At 38.7% G+C, this 23,051-nt stretch overlaps 1 protein-coding gene across 1 annotated transcript in view; it reads left to right on the forward strand.

The window, feature by feature from the left end:
- MAP3K6 (mitogen-activated protein kinase kinase kinase 6) overlaps positions 1-23,051 on the forward strand; it is a 1,891,200-nt gene that overhangs the window by 873,882 nt on the left and 994,267 nt on the right. The window contains exons 10-12 of the mRNA XM_044084347.1: positions 4,126-4,276; positions 14,841-14,948; positions 15,045-15,094. Of these exons, the coding sequence (XP_043940282.1) occupies positions 4,126-4,276; positions 14,841-14,948; positions 15,045-15,094 (309 nt within the window). The remainder of the gene's footprint in view (positions 1-4,125; positions 4,277-14,840; positions 14,949-15,044; positions 15,095-23,051) is intronic.

Genomic DNA, 23,051 nt, shown 5'->3' on the forward strand with positions numbered 1-23,051 from the left:
AATACTTAACACAGTTCATTACAGGCATGCAGTTAGAAAAATAAAATGCGCTAACAGTTTGTACATCTGGAAGTTGATTTAACAAAGCTGGTACATAGTCTTCAGTCTCATCTCCTGTCACATGCATTTATTCGTAAGTGAAGGTCAGCTGTTCTTATTCCCGTTATCTTCCAACAGTTTCTCTGTCATTATATTCCAAGGCTCTATTCCATGGGCTAGTGTGGGAATATGTTGAATCCTTTTTTCTGCCTTACTGCCAGAGTACTCTGCCCCTCCATCTGTTGTGTTGTGTCATAAACCTTTTAAACATATGAAAATACGTTAGATTTATTTATTTATTTAACATTTGTTTAAAAGAAAAATCCAACTAGACAGAGCTCATTTTCAGGGGAGGCACAGGGAGAAATGCTCCAGATGCGGGTCTATATCACAACGTCGAACTAACAAAGGTTCGATCATTGTAATATCGAACCCTAAAGTCTGAAACCCAACAAAACCGCAAACACAGAACAGCAATTTTTCCCAGGGAAAAAAAATCTCTGTTCCGTGACAAAAAAAAAATAACCTTAAACTTAAACTAAAGAGGGGGGCTTCGCCCCCACACCCCCCAACGTAGGGGGCTATGCCCCCCACACACCTCCTACTTAAATATACCAACTCTGAGATCGTACCACAGTGGAGGAAATAGCAAAGCCCCGAAAATAGCCCACCAATTTTGTTCCCTGGGAAAAAAGTCAATGTGCCATGGCTTTGCTATTTTCAACTTTCGGACTTTAGGGTTCAATATTACAATGTTCAAACTTGTTATAGCTTGACGTTGTAATATAGACCCTCCAGATACATGTCTTTGGAATGTGAGAGGAAACTGGAGCACCCAGAGAAATCCATGCAAATGCAGGGAGGACATACAGACCTCACACAGAAGGCACCCCAGCTGAGAATCAAACCAGAAAACCTCTTGCTGTGATGCAGTAGTGCTGTTGCTAAAAGCTGCACCACTGAGCCACCACTTTAAATAGATCCAGCTCAGCCAATGTAAAATTTTATAATACTGTCCATCTCAAAGTAAATTCACCAAGAATCTTGTCATTGTAGTAAGATTTATTGTTCCAGAATAGATTGACAGTTACTCAGATTATACAAAAAATACATCTGACAATGCAGATTCCAAAGCCTAGTGCCAGCTTAGACATTACCTTCTGGAATATTCTTTCCAATGATAATTCATATTCTTCAGATGAAAGCAACAACATGCAACCACCATCTAGTGTTGGCTCAGACTACTGTAACATTTCAGAATATTCTAAACCTCTAAGCAAGTTCCCCTTCATCTCAAGTGCAATACTTTTCCCTTTACACAGCACTTGTATATCCAAGGTTACAAACACCATGGCAGTCTGTCTAATTAAATTGTTTTGACAGTGTATTTTGTTCACACAACACCTTTTACATACAAAGGTCAACTATTCCTTTATCTCAGTCTTGAAATAGGCATAAATATTCCTTTCAGCCTAACTTGCTTTCTCACAGAGCATTATTATGTTTTCTGTCTTAGCAATGTCTAAAATATAGAAATTCATTCTGACACAAATTTTAGTATTTTGTCATGTTAACAAGATAGCATCAGATGTATGATCATGTAAATGGAAAAAACTAAGAATGGGGCAAGGGAACAGATGCATTTATGTAGTTCATATATTCAGCAGCTACAAGCCTATGTTGACCTGTATCATTCTATAAAGCTTCGTAAAAATTAACTGTATGCAAAGTATGTATGTATGACTTTTAAGGGTTTGTAATACCACATTTATCCAGAATGTATCTGGATTGAATTCACATTGCATCAGAACTAAAATATATAGGTTTCTCTAAGTTGTCTGTGACAATCAAAGTAAGATAATATATGTCATAAAGATGCAAAATGACACACATTGTAAAAAGATGGAAGGTGTCTCCACATTTTATACATAAATCACTAAGTGCAATCTGTAGCTGAGTAGGGATACCATATTTTGTAGGGGGTTTTGATACAAAGTGGGAAACTGTTTCTAAGATATCCATCAGTATTTGGAGGGGGCATCAGTGGGACGGCAGAGCCCTTATACCTGTCAGCTTTGTATCATTTGGTTCAAAAACAACAAAACAATTGTCAAACATGGCAAAGAAGTCTGAAGAAGCAGCATTTAACTAGCATGAAAGTGCTTACCTCTTAATAAAAACTTCTTTGCTGTGTTTGACTTAATTCATTTTGTTGTTTTTGGAATTTCTGGTTCTTAGTAAGTCCTTTACCTTGCTGCATCATTTGATTCAAATCAAACATATGAGGTGTTTTAACTGACTTAATAATTGCCTGTATAGCATTGATGTAACATCGGAACTGAAAAATTAATTTTTCCAAAGTGGTAACATTTTATTTAAATGTTACAGAAAAACAGCCTTGAATGGTATGAATTCACAAACTTGAATTCAGGATGCCACCATTACTTTGCCTTCAAACGTTCATGACATAGACCATGCACAGATAATTGTATAAGTGTCTTTTCGTATATTTTAAAAGAAAATTTCATAACAGAACAAAAATAACTTTTCCTGTAGACTGGGTCAAATATATATAATGACCATTATAAAGTCATAAAATGTACAGTTTAAGGGAAATATAACTGCTAGTTTTTAAGCTTTCAAAAACAATATGTTTTTCTTTATAAACGTATAATTTTCATTTAAATGTTGCCATAGAAAAATGACTCAAAAATAAAAATGTTAATTTTTAAATTTATGGTACACATATTCATTTCCTTTAGACTTAGGAGAGTTAGTCTAATCATAAATTGTAGATGAGTACTCTAATATTATTTCTTGAAATTTTCACTAGAATATGCCAAAATATTTTTCAAATGTTGCATTTTTAGACTGATATCAGAAATATCAAAAACATTATGGAGGGTTATGAATGTCTGAAAAATGTTCTGTAGTAAAGCAGTGAGTAATGTATGTATGTATGTATGTATGTATTTATTTATTTACATGTGTGTACTGGTTAAGTCCAACTGGCCATGGAAACACTTTTCAGTGGAGGTGTGGAATGAAAAGCTCCAGGAATCAGCAGATTGGTTAGTACAACGTGGAGTAATCTAAGCAAATTATTAGAACAATTTAACATAACGGTAACTAGTAGTAATATACAAGCACATTAGTACAGTTTAAAAGCCCCAATCTAATGGTCGTGATGTGCTTACATCCAAATTACCATTACTTTTCTTAAGAAAAACAAAAACACGCCTTTAATTTTTATTCACACATTTTTGATAGGAACAGCAGAAAATCTGTGCTACTCTCAACATTCCATAACAGACATTGAATGTGGAGAATTAAGCATAGTTTGTCTATCATTGTAAGAAAGTTATTGCTTTAAAATTAAATTAAATTTAAAATAGTTTTAAAGTGAATACACCTTAAGAGTGAAGCTCAAAAGGGTAAATGCAGATTAAAACATTTTAATAACATTGCATGGCTAGCTACCCAGTGGCTCTAGATGATTGTCACGCTTGACTCCATGTGCAAAAATGGGAAAATGGGTTGTGGATGGATGGATGTTACCCCCCGGGATTGAGACAGCATCCTAATGCTTTGTAGTGTGTTTTCTGAAAACTAAAATAAAAACTAAAATAAAATTGTATGTTACCTCAAGCAGTATATACATATGTATGAGGTCACCTGCTACATCTGCTAAAGGTTATATGTTCACATTGATGAAGAAGATTGCTTTGGACTGAAGTTTTAACCAGCAATAATTTCATATAGTTCATCAGTTGGCATGTACTAAGTCAGGGACATGTTACTAGCACAACAACAGGCAGAAACAAATTTGTATTTCATTCTGCTGCTGTCATTTCTGTTCAGTACTGGCAGATTTAGCTGCCTAGCATGATACCCGATCCTAACAACTAAATCAGAAGGTACTTAACGCTATTTTTAATTCTTATCATTTACTTTATATATGCTGTGTTGCATCCATGAAAGTTAGGCTCTTATTTTAAGTACAGAATGTACTTCTTTTGTTTTATAAAGTACTTTAGCATGACGTTGAACATACTTTATTTAAATATTGTCCTGTTTTCTTCTCAGGTACTTATGCTCTGTCATGGAAACTTTTGTATTGTATAAGCGCTTTGTGAAGCCTGTGGAGGAGAAATCGCCAAAACAGGAGTTGTTCACCTTCTGGATGGAGTTCTTGTTAGCTGGCTGTCAAACAGTTCCCTTTAGCACGCAGTGTCTGGTAAGTTATTAATCTGAATAGTCATTCTTATTAACCTGGTTATCATAACTCATTCTGGAGTGTGATGATTTTCCATTTAAAAGAAAATCTGGATGTATGTGTTACAAGTATTTTATTTGTATGTATACTTATAAATGAAAACTGGTTTCACATTAGAAATGCTTTTGGTCACAACAGATAAGGTAACAAAGAACAATTTTGCTTTTTTATGAGATATATTTGGATGTGGGAAACAAGGCATCATTCTTTGCAGCAGTGACATGGTTTTAGTTATGAGGCTGGTGATGGACATAAAAGTGACTTGCTTTCTGTTCATAGACAGATGCTGTCGTGCTGGACTGAGCTCCACATGCCTGGTAGATGTTGAATAAAGCTAGATATTAAGAAAGTGTAGCACAGTGATGTAAATACCCATTTAGGACTATTGCTAGTATACCAGCTCTCACCAGTGCATGTCACACTGCAAGAAGGAAGGCTGTTTGCCAGCTGTCTATATAAGATGAACTCTCCTGATGTCGAGAACCTTGGCTTTGTTTACAAGAGAGCCTGTAAGGTAGGGGTAACAGCTCACGGTCAGTCTTCAGAAAACACTGTCACCATATGTTGCATTGGGGTAAGGTGAGTACATTTTTGGGGGATTGGGGATGACATCCCTGACTGCCAGGTGTTTATAGTATGTCATAGACACCAGTGCCTGTTCATTTTTGACACTTTCTTCACAGAGCAAGTTTATCCTGCCTTCTTGATATAATCAAAAAGAACCAAACATTAATTTTTTTATCACAAGTTCATTCAACCATTACAGCCTGCCTCACTCTCCTAGTAGTCTTTGTAATGTGTCATCACCTATAATGCAGTTTCTTTGTGATCTGACATATTTTCTTGTGTAAGCAATTTGGATATTTTCTGGCATCTGTGCTACATAAAACACATTTTTCTCTCTTAATTTTGCCCTTATTTCATCAGATACTTTCTTTTGAGGCGAGTTGAGTAGGGTAGACCTGGAAAGAATAGTAAAAACTTCCCCTGATAAGAACTAGCCATTTTCATTGTTACATGCAAAACATTCTCTTTTTATGTAATTTTTATATTTTAATTCCTTTTACTTGATACTGGCAAATGAAATGTAAATTATTAGACCCGGACTTGTCTGCTGTAGCAGCCACCTTATATGGCTTTTAACATCTGTCATGGGTAGCATCATCTGTGACTCATCTAGCTAGCTTCAGGCAAGGACAGTACGATCTTCAGAGAATGTTACCTACTGTCCACTAGCAAATAAAGGTGCATTTCTTTTGAGCTGCCTGACCTCATTTTCTTTACATATATAGGTAGGAACCAGTGCTCTGCTTTAGTAGTAGACATGCATGCTGCCATTTGACTTCCACAGAGTAGCACCCACAGTATTTCTCCAGTGAGCATATTGTTAGAGGCACAATGCACCCCACCCAACTTCACTGAGCAGTCAGAATCTTGCCCTGTCACAAGCACATTCCCAGCCATACAACTTTTTTTATGGTTTGGCTTGTACAATCCTAAGGCTGCTGACTGCAGTCAGGGACAAAAATTACAGTACCATCAGAGCAGGCTGCATTATTCTTTTACTGTGGAACCAAAAGCCAGAGTAACTGTTTTAAGTATTTTCATTAGCAAGGCTTAAGGACAGAATGTCTCCGCAATTGTCTCTAAACCACTCAGTTATTGAAGTCTGGAGGATTAAGGCTTTAAACTGTTGGAGCTGCTTCCTGGAACCAAGATACAGGGTTTGATTCTTTCCACCTCCATTTGCCTACTTTGTGACTCTGAGCAAGTCACTTAACTATTAATTGTTCTAGGGTAGCTCCTGAAAAAGGACATTTTGTCCAGTGGCTTTACACCTGAATGCATTTGAGAAAAATTATATGCTGTTTTCACTTAAAATCACAATATCTGGCTGTATCTCAAACCCTGGCTCTTCCCTTGGTAAGTCTGTCTCTCTACCATTTGATTTGTGGCTTAATGTCACTGCACTGGATGCTTCATCCGTTACCTCAGCAAAATGTCTTGATTGTATTCTTCATAATTAGGTAAAGCTTTACTTTCATGAAAACAATGTTGTTACTAAGACTAGTCAGAAACTTGGTAGGTTATAACAAAGTCAAGGCTTTTTGCTACAGTATACTCATATTAAATGTCATACCATCTGAACATTGCACCACTCTTTTGCATTTTGTTTCTACCTTTCCGGTACAAGCTACAGCAGGTATAAATTGGATAACCAGATTCCCAATGGCTCTTAGAAGAACACATCTTTGCCTGTGCCTGTACAGCCTACAGCAAGTCAAGTTGTCCCACTTTGGTATCATACAGTTATGTTTCTCACACAGACTTTTATACTCCTCAGACAGTCCCTACATCTCTGGAACTGGATCATTGAAACAATGTCTCTGAGTATTGATCGTCATTTAGGAAACTAGACAGTATCCCAAAGTCCGGAAACAAGTTTGGTGACTCCAGGAACACTGTAACTGCAGTTAAATTATGAAATGAACTCCTCTGTGACTTTTGATGTATTCCCAAGAATTGCTTTGAGCCATCACTAAAAACAACAGCTCAGCTGCAACTGGACTTGTAAATGTGGCAGCACCTGAAGGGTTCCTCCTTTCAGTTTTGACCCACCATAGATTACTTCCCAGCTGTCCTGTTATTCCTATGCTTACAATCTATTCTTTTTTTATGACTGAGCTTAGTGTTCAGATACAAAAATATTTTTTGTAGTAGAAACTTACTGTATAATAAACAAAGCAAATAACAATGAGCAACAATGTTACCCAGAAATAATCCGTATGTAAAAAAAAAACAAAACGTAGTTATCAACAGTAACATCCCAACAAATACTCAGTTCAAGTAACATTTCTAAAAGTATACGCATAACATGGAAAGGGTCTAAATTATAACAACAAAACACCATCTCTTCGAACACCTAAACATCGACACCTAATGAGCGAAATCCAAAATGCACGAATGGCCACTTCTGGAATTTTTTTCACAAGGAAAAAATTTGCTTGGCTGACCAACAGGAAAACAAACTTTCAAACCCTAACCAAGTGGGGGGCTTCATCCCCCCTACACCTCCCTAACTAAATATACCAACTCTGAGATCACTCTACATTGGAGAAAAGGGCAAATTCCTGATAACGGTCAAGTGAATTTTTTCCCTGTAAAAAGATTTGCAGAAGTGGCCGTTCATGTTTTTCAGATTTCGCTCATTAGGTGTCGATGTTTAGGTGTTCAAAGAGATGGCGTTTTGCGGTACTGATATAGACCCCACAGAAAGATAGTAAGGTAAAACTATAATAGCACATGAGGAACAGACAGGTGTGCTTTGTATGCAGAGCATAACTGATGAATAATTATTCCATTAAGAAATATCTAAATCACAGTAACACCATTGTTATATCTTGTTGAACAAGCCCAGGAGCTGATGTATCCAGTCTAAGTCCACATATTTCCGTCACTTAAAAATTGTCATGCGTAGAGAGGGCCACCATAACTCTTAGCCAACACTGAATAGTAATATCAGTATTATATCCGATTAGTGAAATTGCTAATAACCCAAATCATACATCTCTGATATCTAGAAGGGTATCCTTGTTGACCATTTAATTGCATAAGCTATTTTCTCCAACATGTGCTTAACCTATTACATGTCCACACCATAGGAATGTAGCAAGTCTTATCCTGACCACATCACCAGTGTTGGGCATCTCCAGACTTCAGGTGTTGTCTATAAAAGAATGAATTCTGTTGCCACATTTGCAAACTTTTAAAGATGGCAAATGTTGCTGAAGGGAAAGGGTTCTGTAATTGCTCTGCTTCAAAAAATTTTCCCATTCTTTATTTTGAGTAGTGGGGATTGCCATTAATTTCCATTTCCTAAGCAGAGAGATAAATGGGGGGTTTCTTTGTCCATTGTCTATAAAGTAGTTTAACAAAAGTTCCAACATTATAACTGAATTAATTTCTGTCATCATCTTTAATTGATTGATAGAATGGGAACAGAAGCAAGGCAACTACGAAGCTGCAATATTTGCCACCAGTGAATCCCCAATCAGCCTGTATGCAGAGAAACTTATTCTGTAGTAATGTTTTTAAATTATGATACCCCTCATCTCATATCTAAATGTAAAATATCTAAAACATAGTATGTTTCTTGGGCCATTAATTTACTCCATGCCAATAGATTTCAGGGGATTCACTCATAACTGAGACGTAAATAATAATTCATGTTTTTTGCCCTCTGATTAGCCTATTATTGCAAATAATAACTTCAAAGACCTGCTCAGGCCCTCTGGGGTCCCAAATCTTGTTGGACTGATTTAGACTGAATACTTGTAAACAGTAGAAGATATTCTGGAATTCAACTTGAAACCAGAGTGATTTAATTTGTAGTGATCTAATATATTGCCATCACCAGAGTAGTGATCTAATATATTGCCATCACTTACAACCTATTCTTTATTTGTGCTACTGCAGTTTGCCACCCCTAAGATAATTTTCTGTTTTTATTTGTTTATTTTTATGATCATCAGCTTTTGACTGTTATGATGCTTCATTTCATACTTGTGTTGTGACAGTAACAAAATCAACATTTTGTTTCGTTTGACTCATTGTTTTTTGCTTCATTTCTCAAAAAACATTATTCTTATCAGATGTGCTCAGTGGTTGCACATTTTTCTTACTTTTTTGTCATTGCTGTTTATCTGCATTTGATTACTGATTCTGTAACTAATTGTGCTTTTGTGCAGGTAGGTCAGCGGCGCAGTGGTGCAGCGGTAGCATTGTTCCTCACAGCAAGAGGTTTTCTGGTTCAATTCTCAGCTGGAGTACCTTCTTTGCGGAGTCTACATGTCCTCCCAGCATTCATGTGCATTTCCTGTGGGTGTTCCAGTTTCTTCCCATGTTTCAAAGACATGCATCTGGAGTGTTTCTTGCCGGGTCACCTCTGAAAATTGGCTTCATTCCAAGTCGGACTTTCCCTGTAAACAAATGTTAAATAAATAACAATAAATAGTTCTGTTCTGTTCTGGAGTTTTTTTCTCCACTGAACTCCACTAAAAATGGAGGGTTAGACAATGTGACATTTCCGTGTGGCTAAACCTGGTTATGGACATGTGGCTAAAGTGAAATTGAGCTGTGGAGACATATGGCTGTCATTAATTCACTCAGGCGCACAGAAGCACATAGCTCCTTGCCACAGCTTGCAGTTCCGTTGCCTGTATTACCGTGGGAATAGCACCACCAGTGGTTCTAGCCTGAAACCCACAGATGTCTGAAAATAATGCTTCAGGTCTGTATGGCTACCAGGAGGACGGCCGTGGCTGAAGGTAATTTTTGTGAGGATCAGTAGGAGGTCCTAGCAGGCATCCCCAAGCCTCAGCAGCAGCATCTTTGTAAGGACTATGATTCAGAGGGTAGCTATAGCTCTGTTAAAATGGCCTTCTGGCTTAGCGTTTACTACTGAGGTTGTGATCCAGAGCCCGTCCTTCATTTTGGTAGATGGTGAAGGGCTCAGAGGAGGTGCACCCATGACCACCACCTTGCTGTCAACTTGTTGATTCGAAGGAATGGTCTCTAGAGTCAGCTAACATGGGAGTAGCAAGACTCAAGGATTAAGACTCCCCTCCCATGGTATAATCCTAGGCCCAGAATGGTCTTTTGTTTGAGGTTAATGGGAGAGGGGTGCTTGCAGTATTCCCAACATTGGACTCATTGTTTGAGACATATACATCACCCAGTCTTTGATTTTTGGTAGGAACATGAAGTATGAGTCTGAGACCACATTCTTAAGGAATATGGCTTGATGCGTGCTACAGGCCTACCTTGTTTGCATACTGCTCTTAGCAGGTCCTTTTCTAGGTATTGGGTCTGTACCAGCCAACATCAGCATGTCCTTATCAGATTCTTTCCAGTACAAGTCTCTACATAAGCTTGCTCCAGTGTGTGTGTGTGTGTGTGTGTGTGTGTGTGTGTGTGTGTGTGTGTGTGTGTGTGTGTGGGTAGTGTTATAAGCCCTCTTTCAAATTAGACTCTTGTGAAGAATCAAGAGGCACATATGGCTTTGTCTCTGAACCAGTCAGCAAAAACGAGTCTTTTCCACCCTAGAGCTCCAGTCTCCAGTCTGGATGGCCCCCTCATTTGCAGAACACAGTGTGAGTCATGAAGTTCCTAGTGATCTGGACTCTAGCTCCATTCCCCTTTCCTCTCACCCAGAGATTCGTAAATGTGTATTTGGAGAAGGAGGAGGAGAAGGAGCCTAGAGTCATGTCTTCTGGGGGATCCAGTCATAAAGAATGACATTACTGCAATCTGGAAGCACCCAGCCTCTGCTTGTGTAACTGTTAAGAAAGTAGATGCTCTTTACAAGCTCTTGGCTGAGTCAGTCCTTGACCAGATACAACAGCTGACTCTTGCATGATCTCTTCATTGCAATACCAGATCTAGAGGCCACAGCTTTTCATCAGCCTACTTTGAGATAAAGAATCAAAGGCTTTGAATAGATGCAACAAGAAACTGTACTCTTAGTAAAGCTGGCCCTGGAAGAACTTTCTGCCCATCTGAGGAAGGAGCTAGTGATGACTGTGTCTGTGCCTTCTATAGAGATCCTTTATTTGGCCTGTTGCAGCTTTGATTCTGTTAACACTGTTGCAAGGCTGCAGTCAGAGTGATTTGCCTGCAGATGGTAGCAGATAGGATTATCTTCATTAAAGGTGGGGAAGTATGTTGAATGCCCAATTCATTTTGGTTTAAGATGCTGCATTTACAGTGCAACACTTGGCATTCTAAGTATGTGACTGTTTGGCTATTTATTCTGGTCAAACAAATATGAGTAGTATCATTTACAAAGTACTGATAATACAGACTTCAGTCCTAAAGTACAGGTAATATACACTTGTCTAATCCGGTCAACAAACTTTTTTTTCTTACCTTTTGTATTTTTTTACATTACTAAATTGTTTTCCTCACCTAGCAAAATGTTCTACCCTGTCAGACCTGATCATTTCAAAGCTTTCCTTCCAATGCTGCATCACATAAAAAAATGTTTCACTGGTGTTTTGAGCCCCAGTTGTTGCAGATATACCAACATTTAGTCCAGTGAAGGTGATTGCTCAACTTTTAGATGTTAGTTGTATTCTCATCAAAATTTATGGTACAATTTAATTTTTCTGCAGGCCCAGAATGGTACACTATAGATATGATAGTTGTTATTTTTCAGAGCCACTAAAAATGTTTACGTATCAGTCCAAAAAAAAAAATGATTTATGCATACCATGTGCAAGATTGTTTTCTAAATTTGGTTGTGGTGTTTCTCCACTGTTGTTCATGAGCAAATGTCACATATATACAGTTAAGAACTAGAGTGTAGAACATCATCATATATGAGTGTATGCTTAATTTTCAAATCAAAGTCTCTAAATACAGCCAGTTTCACTACTAACTCACCTGTTTGTGTTTTTATACCACCAGTGTTTTCATTTACAGGTGCTGGCAAATATCCTGTTTGCATTCTGACAAGTGATATCCCATTCTGCTTATGTCATCCACCATAACATATTAAAAATTATCAAACAAAACATCCTGAATGCTTTTAAAATTATTTCCAATATTCCTAGCTCTTCCAGGTTCATAGGTAGGTACTAGGCTATCGGCCCAAGGGCCTACGTAAGCCTAGCCAACAAGATTCCCTGGCTTACGCCACCCAAGAAAGTTATTTTCCTGTGCCACTGTCGAGCAGACAGACAGAAGTGATCCTCGGGGTGTATTTCCTATTTCCCATCCACTCATCAAGATTTTTCTTGAAGAGTGCTAATGAAGAACTTTGCTTGACATAGATGGGTAGCCTGTTCCAGAGTATGGGAAGTCTCTGGGACAGGAATCTATCCTTCCAGCATGTCCTGTTTATTGCGGCGACAAGGTTTAGGTCCCTAGAGCATGTAGCTCGGAAGGATTGGGATTTCATTAGGTGTAGCATGTCCAACAGCTGTGGGTTTGACATAGCTTTATATGTTAGGCAGAGATCACCTCGGAGTAGGCGATATGCTATGGAGTAAAGCTGGAGTTTTTTGAGGCAGTCAGTGTAGGGCATTTGTTTGAGGCTAGTAATCCTCTTTGTGAGGTACTTCTGTGGCCTTTCCAGCTGCTGCAGATGTCTTTTGAGGTACATTCCAAAATGGGCGTTGTACTCTGTAATGGGTGTAATGAGTGTCGAGTAGAGGGGAACAATGACTTCTTTTTTCCTGGAAGAAGAACCCTTTTGTGATGAGGTGTGTCACTTTCATAGGTTCATAGGTTAGTACTAGGCTAACTGCCCTTGTGAGCCATTGTAGGCCTAGCCAATTATCCCTTGTGAGACTCAAACCCTGCACCTTGTGTTTGTAAGGCACACACCTTAACCAATAGTCTACCCTCCCTCCCTATTAACCTATGAACCTAAACAGGAGAGGTCCCAGGACAGAACCCTGTGCTACTTCACTTGTCACTGCTTTGAGGTCAGATTTGGAGTCTGCAACTTTTACAGTGTGGGTTCTGTCAGTGAGCCAGTTGGCAACCCATCTTGTGACATAGGGATTTATACCTAGTTTAGTGAGTTTAACTATAATTCCAGAATGGGGGATGGTGTCGAAAGCCTTGGCGAGGTCAAGATAGGCTGTGTGAACCACCTTACCCTCATCTACGGCTTTGGTGACTGCCTCAAAGAAGTCGATCAGTCACAAGAGGCATGATCTGCCTTTCACAAACCCGAACTGGGTGGGATCCAGAGTTTGGAGGTTACCAATGTCTTTGTTTATGAGTTCCATGATGATACGTTCCATGGCCTTGCAGACCAGGCTCATCAGGCTAATAGGTCGATAGTTCCCAGGATCAGTGGTGGCTCCCCCTTTGTGGAGTGGGATAACTGTTACTGTGCACCATTCAGTGGGCACAAAGCCTGATGCAAGGCTATTACTGAACGTGGTGCTTAAGTGGGGAGCCAGTTCATTCTGAAGTTCATGTAAAACGTAGCCTGGGATGTTGTCCGGTCCCATGGATGCTGTGTTTTTGGCTTTAGAGAGTGCAGCTTTTACCTGCATAGTTGTGATTACAGGGACTCTGCATTCTTCCTGTATAGATATGGGCCCTTTAGGGGGTGGGGGGGGGGTAACATTAGCACTGAACTTATCTGCCAGGATGTTGGCAGTATCAGTTGGTTCTGTAATTTTCGTGCCTTTGTGCAGTAACTCAGGGCAGATCTGGGTGTTGCCATCGAGATTCTTGACATAGCTATAGAATGCTTTGTGGTTGTCCTTGGAATTAGTGGCAATTTTGTTTTTGTAGCTAGCTTTGGAGGATCTTATAAGGGATCTCAGCTTCTTACTGAGGCTGACCAGGGAGCTCCTCCACTCATGGGATTTTACTCTCTTTTGCAACAGTTTCTTCCTTCTGTTGTACAGTTTGTTTATGGCAGGGAGGCAGGGGACCACCAGATTGGCTTCCTTTTTTTGGAGGATAGTGTCTTGGTTCTGTTTAGGGTAGCACGATCCATGCACTCGTGTAAGTGCTTATAGAGTGCATGTGTGTAGGATTCAGCAGTTGTAACTGTATTGTCCATCTGCATGGGTGTCATGACGTTCACCACTTCTGTCTTAAGAAGCATGAAGTTGGCTTTGGAGAACTTTTTTACTGTGGTTTCCTTAATGGGGGATGGGATGTGGATATCAAGGGTGATTAGCTTATGGTCAGATCGGACCAACGAGGAGTTGACTTCAGGTGTAGAACACTGGTCACTCATGTTGGTAATGACTAGGTCTAGGATATTGTTGCCCCTGTGGGGGTGCGGATAAGTTGATCCAGGGCATTGGAGTTTATGAATTCCAGAAAGCATTGAGCTAAGGATTTGGTGCACAAATAGTTTTCCCAGTTAATGATGGGGTAGTTGAAGTCGCCCATTATTAGGGTGGTTGGTTGAACCCTAATATTTTCCAGTACATCAAGAAAAGCAGAGTGGGAATCCTGGGGCATCGTGGGGGATCTGTAGCAAGCTACAGTTTGGATTGCAGTTTTGCTCAGAGTTAGTTGCACTTGGATAATCTCGGATGCATTGTGCTGAGCAACTAGCCTGGAGGTGTGGATATCTTTAATGAATATGGACACACCTCCACCTTTGGTGTTTCGGTTCAGGTTACATGGATGAAAAGTGTGGTATGAGTTATAGCCTGGTAGTGCAAGGGTGCTTTCTGGAGCTTTGAACCAGGTCTCAGTCACTGCACAGATATCGATGTTCTCCATTTTAAGGAGTGCCTCGAGTGAGTGCATTTTGAGATTTAAACTTCTAGCACTGAGTAACATTACGCTCAGTTTTTGTTTGCCTGTTTGATGCTTGTGTGCACATATGCAGCTGTTCTTATCAATATTTGCCATTTTCTTTTGCAATACATCTACATACTTGCATGGATATTACTTATTACTTCTGTTATAGAGCTTCATAGCTACAGCATCATCATGGCACCATATTTATTGCATTGCTTTCACTGCTTCTTTGCTACAGGTCCTGATTTTAGAGCCTACGCAACTCTTTCAACCAGCCCGCATTAGCTTTGTTGAAATGGAAGATACAAAGTCTGTAGAGCTCTCTCACATTGCACCTATGAATAAGGTATGCTTTGAAATTGTTGGAAAACATATTTATATCTTGTGTAAACTGAATACAGCTAATGACGCTTCCCACATTACTGTTTCATTATCTTTACAGAAAGGAATCCAGAGTTGGACTTTAGGGGCTTCTTCTATTCGAGGCATTAGGTATGCTTGATTTTATTTTAGATGTTACAGTTTTTCTGACTCAGAAGGTGATTTTAATTTTAGAAGTATTCATGCCTTTTTACAGTTAAGCATAACTTCTCTCTGCTTCTGCATAAATGATGTTGAGATCTGTACCATTAGCTAAGAATGAATTAAAATGCAAAAATGCTTGTCACAAATTTTAGAGTGTACTTCCTTTCACTGTTTTTGATTTGCTGAGATAGGTAACATTTCTTGATTCTTGTAATAGAATATGTAATGGGCAGAAGCCAAGAAGTCAACACGGGTTTAGAAATTATTCATACTGTAATTAATATCAATGATACTAATTATAATATTATAAGAATTTACTGTACACTGTATACCTTGCAGTGCATGAGGATTCTTGACCAAATTCTAGGGTATAGAAAAATCAGTGAAAATACAGTCCTTATAGAAACTGTAACTGTCTCAGCATTAATTGGGTAAACTGTCAAACATTAAATAAATATGCCCAAATATTAATCAAAATTGCTTTGAGCAAATGATATGAAATCCAACCTGGGATTTATCTGCTCCCCCACCCATTATATCCTGTGTGATTAATACTAGTTATAACACCATTATGTTTTGCCTAACAGGGAATCAAATTCATTCATAAATAAAGCATCCTTCCTAGATACTACAGTAAATACTACAGTCCAGTGAATATCATATTTATGAAAGTAGACTGGGATACTGTCCACAGTGACTAAATTAAGTTGAAGTCTGCTCAGGACACTATCACTGAGTTAGTTTATCTTATATTTGTGTGGGAATGTGAGGTATTGCCAGCTATGCCAGGAGTAGCAGGGCAGTGGATGTGTAACATATGCCAGCAGAGCTAGCTAGAGTATTGTAAATAATTATATGTCACTTGTATATCACATTGATTTGAACAGATGCTTGTGTTGAAAAAATCTATTTGTAAAGTTGCTTGTGTTAAAAATGCACCAACAGTGTGTCCTGCTAAAAGAAACGTACATGTATGCTAGACTTTACTATCGTAACTGATTAAATATATATGTTGTAACAGAGGATACTGGAAGAGAAGAGGTTAAGCTCAGCCCCCAGCTAACTTTTAGAAAAATATCCTGAAATTAAATTACTTAATTTAGGCTATAAAGATTGTATCTCACAGGTCTCAATGCAGCCAGAAACAAAACGTCTGCACTAGGAAGACGTGTCCTTAGCAGTTAACTAATTACTACCCTGGAAGGGTAGAAGTATTGAAATGGTTTTATAGCTTCCAAATGCTGTAACACATCCTAGCAAAGCAATGTCTTTGTGTATAGTAAGCACATATGTGGAAGATTCTGCTTCAGTTTCTAGTAAGGGGGGGGTAGTATGGGAACCAGAAGTCAGATGACCAGATGTATGTGATGTCATTCTGTAATCCAGCCTGATATGATGTTTTAATACTAGATGAAACAGAAGCCTCAGAGCAGTCTGTTTTTGAAACCTGACAAAGAAGGAAGACCACTCACATACTTCATCTTGCCTTGTTTTAGTAAGTTACCAGGGAATAGTAATTCTTTAGATCAGTCAAGAAAATATAGTGAGATTAGTTAAGTACTGTTTTTCTTCATCTATGTGAATTTTTCATCTGTGTTATTTTAATATTTCCTGTGATTGAAACCCTGGTGTTTATTGTAAATAGATATTTTGTGTTTTTATGTTCCTTTATTATTTATTATTGAATATATTTAAACTTTTTCTGGCTGGTCTTTTTGAGAATGTTTAACCTTTGTGAGTACTTATATTTATTTGGTGACACTGTGGCTGTTCTTGAAAGCCTTACTGCATTGGTCAAACACTACCATTTGTATTAATATTAATTTTATTTAGTATAATTGGGTACCCTTGTAAGAGCCTTAGAGTAGCTGGCTTTGGAGTGTCTGATGACAGTAACTACCTTATAGTCTGGGCAAAGGGTAGCAGAGCGAGTAAATCTGTACCACCCTTTCCCAGGTGTGTGTGTGTGTGTGTGTGTGTGTGTGTGTGTGTGTGTGTGTGTGTGTGTGTGTGTGTGTGTGTGTGTGTGTGTGTGTGTGTGTGTGTGTGTGTGTGTGTGAGAGAGCTACTTGGAGCAGGGCACAGAGCACTGGTTTCACAGAGAGTGTGCTGGAGGACTTGGCTTGGACACTCTGCTGAGGACTCAACTCTACAGCTGTGCCACTGGGGAGTCTCACTGGGGGCTTGGAGAGAGCGAGAGAGGGAAAGCCAGCTCCCAGACTGAGTGTGTTCCACGTGTGCTCTTAAGGGAAATTGTGCTTGGTGCAGAGAGCTGCATCTGGAAATACTGAGTGTATCTATTTTTGTTCCAAGTGAACGTACCTCACCAGTGTCAATGATGAGGATTCAGGCTCTTTGATTACTGGCCCAGAGGAGGGATGTCACAATTCAATACTTATAAACACTAGTAAGACCCACATATACAAAAAAAAAACTTATGTGGATTCACAAAAACACCTTGGTTACAAAACAAGTCTGGGTTAGGTAAAGTACAGAAACTACTTTTTATGCCAAATCACAGACTATGTGCTTCTTAGGAACCATCCAGGACATACACATTTTCAAGCTGTCACTCCCATGGAAAATGAATTCCCAGGCTGTTGTATTCGTGTATGACTGCTTGAACCATCCTGAAAGCTCTAGAGAAAATTTGGTTCAATTCTTGTGGTCTTCTTGGTGAAGTTACACTAAAAAATTTCACTGGTACCCCAGCTATATCTCATGCCAGCATCTGCATTCCCTGAGTAAAGGCTCCCCATACCTTCCATCCAAAAATAATTTGCCTGGGTGGTGGAACAGGGTGAAAGCCAACTCAAAGATGCAATTTGTGGAGCCATATAGGATTAGATCCTGACCTCATGCACTTTCAAACTGCCATATTGTTCACACGCAGGTGCCATAATGGCCAAGAATACTTGGAGCTAGAACTCTAAGTCCAGATACATTAATATAAAGCAGGTACTGGGCATCATTTATACACATAGGATTCTTAGACCGGTTTTACAGCCAGGAGTCCACAACCTTGTGACAGGCAGCACCACAGCGATGTGCTACATCAACAAACCTGGATGGGCAATTCCTATCCCTTGTACAGACTAACCATGAGGGATTGGAATCTGGCATTGAATCAGAACATTCATTTCTGTGCTTATTCTTTCAGCAAGCCCATAATGTTGTGGCAAGTCACTGAGCAAGTCTGCACCCAGTCATAAAAATAGAAGTTGAATCCGATGAGCATTCATGGATTTAACTTTCTTTGGGACAAACAGGAGATAAATCTGCCCCCCCTCGTCTCACCCAAGAATCACCAGTTCCCAAACTTCTCTTGCAGTTACCCCTGCAAGACAGTCCCAGCAATGGATGTAATTCTTTCCGTTGGAGATAAGGTCTACTTTATTTATTTGTATCCCTACCCCTTATGACCTTTATACTGATTAAGTAATTGCAGGACAGGGACAGTGTGATCCTGTTGGCAGACCTTTGTCCAAGAAACACTTGATCTTCTTTCATAAAGAGTTGAGTACCTGGTGCATTCAGACTTAAAACACCTAAGACATGTAACCTGAAGATATATCACTGATTCCACATTGGGAATCCTCTACCTACAGAGATTCTGGGGATCAAAAAAGTGTCTAGAAAGCCTGTTACTACAAATCCATCATTTTGATTCATATCTAATTGTATTTGCTCCTAGATGGCTTTGGTTAAACATGGCCTCCTATGCCTGTATACATTTTTGATAAAAGACTTTTCTTATAAATTATTTAAGGTGCACCTCACCCTTCAGCTATTTCAGATTACTTGCTCTTTAAACCATGATGACATTTTTGAAAAGGGCTCCGAAGTTGATGCCACCAAGAAATATGTTGTCTTTTTCCTGAAAGTAAATTTAATTTCTGAAAAGCAGACCACTGCTACTTTTGAACCTACATTCTCAGATGCTATAAAATATTATTTAGGGAAAATCGTTTTTGTGGTCATTAGCTCAGGGTATAAGATATAAGAAATAAATGCATTTATTTGCATGACAATCTGCTTGGCCTTTTGCAATGGCATGATGATCTTTGGAACCATTCTGTCATTCATGACAAAACTGATTTAGCATGAGGCATCAAATCAGGCCATTTAGCTTCCTGGATTTTTTTTTTCAAATCCACAAGAATAAGGAAAAAAAATCTTGGGACATATATGTACAGTTTTATATAGGATATCATTAGACTGCCAAATTTCTGTTCCCTTGCTGCCAAGTAAGTAAAGAAGGCCTATTTGGAAACAAACCTTGTCCAGATAGTTAATGGGCATCACCATCAGTTCTTATGACTACCAGGGTAAAACCTTACAAGGCCAAATAACACTGCACTTCACAAGAGCAGCTTCTTCTACAGCAGCTGCCTACTTGCAGAATATTTGTAAGACATACATTGAAAGCATGCAGACATTCTGTAGACATTGGAACCTGGATATCCATCATGGTGGGATTTGCCCCTGTAACATTGCAAATCCTGTATTCTCTTACTTTATTCCTATTCCCTTATATGTACAGGATAGTTGCAGCAGTGATCCTTGCAGTAAACATAATGCAACTGTGGGAGTATACTCATGATAACAGTAGATGTCTGAGTATCATCACTGATGCAATGTAACTCTGTCCTGCTATTCCCTTTATCTTGTTTTCTTTATTTGTTGTTTTAGGAAAGAGTATTTTCTTCCCTTTCTGGAAGAAACCTTCCATGCTTAAGTCAGAATGAAAGTGTGTGTGTGTGTGTGTGTGTGTGTGTGTGTGTGTGTGTGTGTGTGTGTGTGTGTGTGTGTGTGTGTGTGTGTGTGTGTGTGTGTGTGTGTGTGTGTATGTGTGTGTGTGTGTGTGTGTATGTATGTATATATATATATATATATATATATATATATATATATATATATATATATATATATACAGCTGCTACTACCTTAAGGCCTGGACAGCCACAACCAGTTCATCGATCTTCCCACAATCTTCACCATCCACATCGTCATCAGATTCCATCTCCAACATCATTAGCAGTGTCCCAGATCCAGTCCAGTTCCCTCTGCCCCAACAGATTCAATCCAGTCTTTATAATCAAACCTGGCAGACAAATCTTGTTTCTGTCTTCCCCACTCAGTTCAAATTCACCACTGAAGGCCCAAACTTCCGCGATCAGGTTAAGGATCCTTAAACAAAGCAAAAAACCCAACAAAGACACCACAGCCACCACAGCTTTAGTCAACCGCATGCTTGAACAGGTCAGGAATGAACCATTCAATGATCTACAGATTAACAGTTCACAAAAATTCAACATAAAAACACTAATGCACCTTGGGAGCCTGACAGGCTGCTGCCACACAAGGCGCCACCTTCTCCAGTTATTATTATAAAATGTAGTTGTTATTTTGTTGTAAGGACAGGGTATATTTACACGTCAAATACATACCATTGAAAGAAAAGACAAAGCTATAAAGGATATACTGTTGGTTTTCATTAGTTTAAACCAGAAAAGGATCCAGAGTGGAATTTATGCAGATTTATCAGTAACTTAAGATATAATCTGAAGATTTTTTTTTCTAGCTGAAAATGTTAAATCATTTATGTACAAATTTAGAATTAACACAACTCCATTGGCATACAGAGATAAAAAATCCTAGACTGCAACCCAGGCAACCTATGTTTGATGAAGGTGGGGCTAAGGGAGAGAGAAGCGATGAGGCACTGCCAGCTCACTTCTGTTTATGGGAGGGATGGTTGAGTGTGGCATAATTGAGGAAAGCATGCCACTCTTGGAGTCCCAGTAGAGGCCTGAACTGTGAGCGATGGCCGAGCTAAGCATGCGAGTGGAGTTGAAGGAGTTGCCCTCTTTAGCCCCAGGCTGGAGATGCTCCGGTAAAGCCATACCTCATTGCATATGTGAAGCTTCCAAAAAACACTATTATTGAAGGTGGGGATAGCACTTTAATTACTGAGTTAAGCAAACCCCCACATGGAACAGTGTTGTCTCACAAGCTTTCTTTTTCCCTTAAACCTAGTCAGTACTGGTAGTAGGGTTGTTATCAGTGACTCTTGTCTGGAGGAGTTAAACACCTGGAACAACTCACATGACTTTCAGAAAGGGTGGAAAAGAGCCACGCTGCTAGAGTAATCAACCCATGGAATTTCAAACTTAAGAATCGTGGATGTTTCAGACCGCCATTATTTTTAGGAAGTGTTAATTTATTGTAAAATTTCCTAAATGATTTGAAATCAATTAAAATTTAAATGAATCTGAATATTAAGATTGTTGGACTTCATTCAAACCATTCAAATGCTAGTATAGTTTTATAAACTGGAAGCATGTATTGATAGTCTGTCTGCTCTAGTCTCTCTGGACAACTGTACAAATGTAGGAGTAATATATTGTTCTTATTTAATAGACGCACATTTTAATTGATATGCTTTATAATCTGTATTCATTTGCAGAGACCATAGTTATCTTTTAATCTTTATTATATGTATCTAAAACTTTAACTATGTCTTATCTGTGGTTGTTATAGCTTTGCTCATGGCCATAATTTTCCTACTTGAGTACCTTAGATTTAATATATTATCTTTTCTTTTCTCCTCTCCTCCTTAACCCCATCTCACTCTTACTCTTCACACATCATAATCTCTGATTTCTTTAGGTAACTTGAGATATTTTTATTGTAAAGCATCATATGAGTTGTGTTTGTTGTTATATTGTTTAGGATCATAGGAAATACAAGGCAACTGAGACTGACTACTGACCATTTATGTACCATTACCCACCCATAAAAAATACCTCCTTTTTTCAGGGAGGGATAGGCCTGTCAAGCCAGGGGTGAATTTGTGAACGTCTAGTAATTTAGTTGCTGTTTAAAGGCATATAATATGTCACACTGCTTAATTTACAGTGGATGTCTGTTTCAGAGTTGGGGAAGGTGTTACACAGCAAATCTATTTCTCCACATTGTTTTATTTATTTGCAGATATAGGTTTAGATTTCTAGTCCTAGTATTAGTGGCATCATTTCATTTGTGGAAGTGCAAGAGATCCTGGACTCTTGGGTCCCTGTTAGCGTAGAAGGCACAGCACAAATCACCCTCTTAGGAATTTATAAGATACTAGCATCATGCTAATATCTGGACAATATTACTTTTTTGATCAGCTATGCTAAGTAGAAAGACTATTTGACCACTATACCAACATTTTGATCAAAGAAGACAGAATTAACAACCCATATTCCAAGGTCTGTAACTACACACTTATTTTGAAGTAGGGTGATGTCTGTGCTGTAACTTGGGGGGAAGGGGGGTCTGAGCTGAATATGACAATATTGCACATTTTTGCATTTAATTGGAGTCCATTATTTGTACACTGGGCATTGTCAAATGTAGACTCATGTTGGAGGGGCCTATGCATCAGAGTAGGATTTGATAATGACATCCAGTTTGGAGTCATCTGCAGACTTACTTAACTAGATATCTTGGTTCTTGATCTGAAGATTCAAAAACTAGATGCCAAACAACAAAGGGCCCAGTACTGAGCCCTGTGGAACACCACTGGCCACCTCCATGCTCTCTAAGGAAGCACCTGCTACTTTCACTGTGTGATTTCTGTCTTTTAGCCAATTTGCTATACATTTTGCAAAATAGGGATCTGTTCAAAGTTTATTCAGATTGTTCATTATTCTAGCATGAAGAATGGAATTGAATGCTTTGGCCAGGTCAAGATACTATGTGTGTGCAGCATGACTGCTGTCAGCAACCTGTGTTAACCTTTCAAAGAAATTACTAAGTTCATTAGACAGGATATACCCTTGACCACTGTTGTGGGTCTAGTTTGAAAATATTTTAATATTGTTAATCATATCAATTATAATATATTCCATAGTTTTGTAGATGAGACTTGTCAAAC

This window comes from Protopterus annectens, chromosome 1.part1 (assembly GCF_019279795.1).
Source record: "Protopterus annectens isolate FY-2018-M chromosome 1.part1, PAN1.0, whole genome shotgun sequence".
NCBI lineage: Eukaryota > Metazoa > Chordata > Ceratodontiformes > Protopteridae > Protopterus > Protopterus annectens.